The 5902-nt window shown below is 43.4% G+C and overlaps 1 protein-coding gene and 1 long non-coding RNA gene across 3 annotated transcripts in view; one reads left to right on the forward strand and one right to left on the reverse strand.

Annotated features, from left to right (window-relative positions):
- Nucleotides 1–453: 453 nt before the first annotated feature.
- LOC105517853 lies at nt 454–1351 on the reverse strand. Its single transcript, XR_001002725.1, has 2 exons — nt 889–1351; nt 454–568 (listed from the first exon to the last, which is right to left on the reverse strand). It is a non-coding gene; the product is annotated as an uncharacterized LOC105517853 (long non-coding RNA).
- The window catches only part of ACYP2 (acylphosphatase 2, muscle type), a 208959-nt gene continuing 203972 nt past the window's right edge, over nt 916–5902 (forward strand). Inside the window, exon 1 of one of the 2 annotated variants that reach the window (XM_011950581.1) lies at nt 916–1263. In XM_011950581.1, the coding sequence (XP_011805971.1) occupies nt 1122–1263 (142 nt within the window). In that variant the 5' untranslated portion in view covers nt 916–1121. The remainder of the gene's footprint in view (nt 1264–5902) is intronic. The other variant, XM_011950580.1, reaches the window with a different exon arrangement.

A 5902-nucleotide genomic window follows, 5' to 3' on the forward strand; every position in this document is an offset into this window, starting at 1 on the left:
AATATGAGTTCAGGCTCAACTATTTCCTGACTCTACAGAAGAGTTCAAGATGTTGCAGACCTTATCTTAAAAGCTGGCTCAAAATCGCCGGATTTGGTAGTCATCTAAACATTTCATAAATAATTTACTAAGTCTCAAAACACTAAACCAGCAAGCCCTTGATTTCAAAAGCAAATCTTGCCGGGATGGAGTGGGGCGGGGGACCTGGCATGGGGGATGAAGGGGTTGGAAATGGGCAGATATTGGTCAAAGGGTACGAAGTTTCAGCTAGTGTGAACAGGAAGTTCTGAAGATCTGATGTGTAACATGGTGACAGTAGTTAATGTATTGTGTCCTTAAAAATTGATGAGTAGATCTTAAATGTTCTCTTCATGAAAAAATGGTGCAATGGATATGTTAATTCCATTGATGTAATCATTTCACAATGCATACATATGTCAAAACATCACCTTGTACACCACAAATACACCCAACTTTTGTCAATTACACTTTAATAAAGCTGGGGGAAGCAACTCTTTTTTTGGGCACAGCATCCGGGTTTTATTTACTAACTTTGAGAACAGAGAACCTTTTTTTTTTTTTTTAAATTTTTTTTTTTTGAGACGGAGTCTCGCTCTATCCCCAGGCTGGAGTGCAGTGACCGGATCTCAGCTCACTGCAAGCTCCGCCTCCCGGGTTTAAGCCATTCTCCTGCCTCAGCCTCCCGAGTAGCTGGGACTACAGGCGCCCGCCACCTCGCCTGGCTAGTTTTTTGTATTTTTTAGTAGAGACGGGGTTTCACGGTGTTAGCCAGGATGGTCTCGATCTCCTGACCTCGTGATCCACCCGTCTCGGCCTCCCAAAGTGCTGGGATTACAGGCTTGAGCCACCGCGCCCGGCCCAGAGAACCTTGATCAATTAAATGGTAGGGAGCGCTGTGGAGAGAGCATCCTGCCCAGTCCGGGAAGAGAGGCAGAGAAAGGAGGCCTAGGATTCCTGGGGCCCAGCGGCCTCTTCCCTCCTGGCGTCCCCGGCGGCCCTCGCTCCCAGGCCCCGCGGTCTCATTTGCCGCTTCCGACGCGTGACCCCGGCGCGCTAGCGTCCGGGATCGGTGACAGGCGCGGGGTGCGCCAAGCGGTCCCATGTGTCCCCTCCCTCTCGCGGCCGCCGCAGTCGCCGCGCGCCGAGCCCCACTCCGGCTCCTCAACAGAGGGCTCGCCGCAGCCATGTCTACCGCCGGGCCACTCAAATCCGTGGACTACGAGGTGTTCGGGAGAGTGCAGGGTAGGCGGCCCCGCTACAGGGGGAGATCAAAAAGGTGATGGGAGGGAGGCGAGAAAGCTGTGAGAAGCGCCTCCCACCTAAAGTATGCCTTTTCCCTTTGTGGCTGGGACTTCCGCTCAGCCATGACACAGCAGCGGCGATAGGGAAGGAGGCGAAACGCGCATGCGCCCCAGGACTTGGACGGGCGGAAGTAGGGGAATGGGGAGGAAAGTAGGGTAATTGGGAGGGAAGTGGCTATGGGAAGGGAAGTGGCGATAGGGAGAGAAGTGGAGAGGGATTTGCTGAGGATCAGAAGTAGGCGGCTGCCGGGTGCGGGAGTAAGCGGCGCAGAGGGAAAGGTTGAAGTTGGGTAGGAAAAGAAGAGGGTCTTTGAACTAGTGGTCTCGTTGCTTGCCACTGAAGCTACCTGGTCTTGACTTGGGTTTTAGGAAGGACGCTCAGATGGTTTAAGGTTACCTTTTCAGAGGTCAAACCTTTTTTTAGACCCCTTTGTAGCTCTTAAAAGAATTAAATTGTTACCTAATTTTTGTTTCATCCCAAGTTTAAGTAGTTGCAAAGTTTGTAACGTCTGGCTTATTGAAAATATTGATATTTATAAATGAAAATATTAAGTCACTCTGAAATTTATTCAGTGGAATGTAAATACGGTAATGATTTAATATCCACCATCTTAATTTGAAATAAAACTCTTCAACAATGGGAAATTTTACTCATTTCTTTTCCTCTTTGACTTTGATTTTCATTCCACTTCTGCCACAGAATTACCCCATTGTTTCGCTTGAGGGTTTTTTTTTCTTTGCTCACCGTATCATACTTTTCTGCTATATGTGTATATATATATATATATATATATGCATATGTATGAATAAGTATAATGCTTTTTCTTAATTTCCTTTGACAATAAGGCTTTGTTAGAAACAAATGCTTGTTCCTTGGTGCAAAAACTCAAATAATTTTTTCAGCAAGGCAATTTTACTTCTATAGAAGGGTGCGACTCGCGGATGGAACAATGGCAAGAGCACACCTGAACAGGGGAGGGGAAAGGGAAGTTCTTATTCCTGACTCAGGTAGCCCTTACTGCTGTGTCTTTCCCCTACTGGCTAGGGTTGGACCGCACAGTCTAAGCTAATTCCGATTGGCTGTTTTAAAGAGCAGGGGTAGGAGCTGGAGTGGCGGGATGGGTAGTTTGGCAGGAAGGGTGGTTACAGAACAGGTGACTCAGGATGATTCAGGTCAGAGCAGGTGACCACAGGTGACTCAGGACGGAGCAGGTGACCAGGGGTGACTTAAGATGGAGCAGGTGACCAGGGGAATAGGTGTGAACTACTGATTAAAACTGGTGGAAAAGGTTGTTTACTGAAACTAGGGGTGAGGAGAACAAGGAAGCTAGACTTTAAAATAGAGCGCAACGAACCGAGCATACTGATGTACTACTGATTCTTTGAAGAGAAATTTAGAAGTCGTTGTATTCAACAGCTCCAAGTATTAAATTTTTTGTCTGTATTGAATTATTATTGAAATTATTATTAGAACACTAGATGAAAATAATATAAAAAGTATGATAAACATTATTAAAATTTAAAGGTAAATTTGTGTTAGAAGTTTATTTTTTAAATTCTATTTTTTTAAGAGAAGGAGTCTTGCTCTGTCACCCAGGCTGGAGAAAGTTGAGTGGCACAATCATAGCTCACTGCAGCCTGGAACTCCTGGGCTCAAGCGATCTTCTGCCTCAACCTTCTAAGCAGCTGGGACTATAGGCCCGCGCCACCGTGCATGGCTGATTTTTAAATTATTTTATGTAGAGAAAGCGTCTCTGTTGCCCAGGCAAGTCTTGAAATCCTGGCTTCAAGCGATCCTCCTGCACTTGGCCTCCCAAAGTGCTGAGATTACAGCGTGAGCCACTGTACTCAGCCAGAAATTTATTATTAATGAGAAGGCCGGGAGTATTTATTTAACCTTGGTCAGAGGAAGAGTTGAATTATCCTTGTATTTGGTACTCTAGAGGTTTTTACACTTTGGTGCAGTGTACCAGGGTAAGATTAAGAATGGATAAAAGTGTGCCTTTTGTAAAGAGATCTTTCTTTTTTAAATTTTATTTTATTTTTATTTCCAATAGGTCTTTGGAGAACAGGTGGTATTTGATTACATGAGTAAGTTCATTAGTGGTGATTTCTGAGATTTTGGTGCAGCCATCACCCAAGCAGTGTACACTGTACCCAATGTGTAGCCTTTTATCCCTCACCCCCTCCTACCCTTTCCCCCTGAGTCCCCAGAGTCCATTGTATCATTCTTATGCCTTTGCATCCTCATAGCTTAGCTCCCATTTATGAGTGAGAACATAGAACGTTTGGTTTTCCATTCCTGAGTTACTTCACTTAGGATAATAGGGGACCTTTCTTTCAAAGGGTGATTGTGCAAAGGGAGATAGGAAAGGAGTCTCAGGTCAGTTTTAGGAAAGAATGTATGTGGAAGTTGAACATCTGGAAATTGATTCCCTGAACATTATGCATGGGTCTGTGCTCTTTATAAAGCCTTTGAGTGCACCCAGGGGTATGGTATCCTGCTTTGAAAACTGCCACAGTAAGTCACCAAAGCACATAATGTAAAATACAAAAGTGAAGGCAAAGATCACCTAACAGAATGGTCCACTAGAGAGAAGTGGCAGTAGTTAAGGAGTCTGTGTGTGTGTGTGTGTGTGTGTGTGTGTGTGTGTGTGTGAATGTGTGACATTTATTGTAGGTGTTCTTTGTGCTGAACATTTCACTGTTGTTTACTTAATCATCACAGTTTTGTGAGTTGCATGTCTTACTCCTGTTTCAACAAGGACACAACAGGTGCACAGAGATTCAGTAAGTTGGACAAGCCCTTAATTGACAAATGGGATTTGATTCTACATCTCTCTGACTTTAAAACTTGTGCTTTCCCATTATACGATGTTTTCTGCTATTACATTATATATTTCTGTTAACTATACAATTCTACTTTTGTGCACATAGTGGTAACATGGTATATAATCAATTTGGACCAACAGTAAAAATATGGAAAAGAGAAATATACTATACATAAATAGTGGGGTTTAAAAAGTTAACTTTAGGGCAGTAATTCCTATAGTTTATAGTATGTTAAATGGAAGAGAGTACATGCCTAGTATTGATCAAGGCGTAGTATGTAGTACAAATTCACCATCACATATTTACACACATCTACACTGACATTCCCTGACAATTTAGAATGTGCCAAGCTCTGTACTCAACATTTTACATATGTTGTCTCATTTAATCTTCATCTCTGTAACTGCAGTGGTTTTTCTCATTTAACAGATGGAGACATTGAGGCATGGGATAGTAACTTCTTTCCCAGTTATACAAATTAAGAGGTGGGGCTGGGATTTGAACCTTGATAGCCTTTTTTTTTTTTTTTTCTTTTGACAGGGTCTCACTGTTGCCCAGGCAAGATCATAGCTCACTGCAGCCTTGAGCTCCTGGACTCACATGATCTTCCTGCCTCATCCTCCTCCTGAGTAGCTGGGACTACAGGCATGAGTCACCATGCCCAGCTAACTTTATAGAGTCTCACTATGTTGACTAGGCTGGTTTTGAACTCCTGGCCTCAAGCAAGCCTCCCACCTCCACCTCCCAAAGTTCTGGCCTTATAGGCATGGGCCACCAGCCTGGGCAACAGAGTGAGACTGTCTCTGAAGAAACAATAAAATAAAATAAAATAAAGAAAGTATGAAATAATAACATTTTAGTGAAAACTGGCTTGTTAGAAATAATAGCTATGAGCCGGGCGCGGTGGCTCACGCCTGTAATCCCAGCACTTTGGGAGGCTGAGGCGGGTGGATCACAAGGTCAGGAGATCGAGACCATCCTGGCTAACATGGTGAAACCCCGTCTCTACTAAAAATACAAAAAATTAGCTGGGCACAGTGGCGGGCGCCTGTGGTCCCAGCTACTCGGGAGGCTGAGGCAGGAGAATGGCGTGGGCCCAGGAGGCGGAGCTTGCAGTGAGCCGAGATCACGCCACTGCACTCCAGCCTGGGCGACAGAGCAAGACTCCGTCTCAAAAAAAAAAAAAAGAAAAGAAATAATAGCTATGAAAGTAAATTTGCAGTGGAAGAACCTATAATTGGGAACATTTATTATGGACAAAATATGGATTGATAAAGTCATCATTAAAATATTTGAGTGGAAACTATTTCTAGTGAAAATGGTTTCAATGACGTTAAAGTGAACATGGAAAAAATGGAAAATGTTTTAACTTTCCTATATGGAAAATTGATCAATGAATTAAATTGGCTTACTTGAGTTTATCACAGAAAATGTTTTCCAACTGAAAATGATGTGTTGTTAGTATAGGGACCGTATAACTGGTTTAAGCCAATATAGATACATTGTTATGAACTAAAGTCCTTACTTTATTCAAGGTTTCCTTAGTTTTTACCTAATGTCTTTTTTTCTGTTCCAGGATCCCATCCAGGATACATTTAGCCCCCTTGGCTCCTTAGGCTCCTTGAGGCTGTGACATTCTGTTAGACTTACCTTGTTGTCAATGATGTTGGCCGTTTTAAGGAGTACTTTGAGGTCAAGTACTTCTAGAACGCTCCCCAATTGGGATTTGTCTGATTTTTTTTTTTTTT

Source organism: Colobus angolensis, unplaced genomic scaffold, assembly GCF_000951035.1.
Source record: "Colobus angolensis palliatus isolate OR3802 unplaced genomic scaffold, Cang.pa_1.0 Scaffold309, whole genome shotgun sequence".
NCBI classification, from domain to species: domain Eukaryota; kingdom Metazoa; phylum Chordata; class Mammalia; order Primates; family Cercopithecidae; genus Colobus; species Colobus angolensis.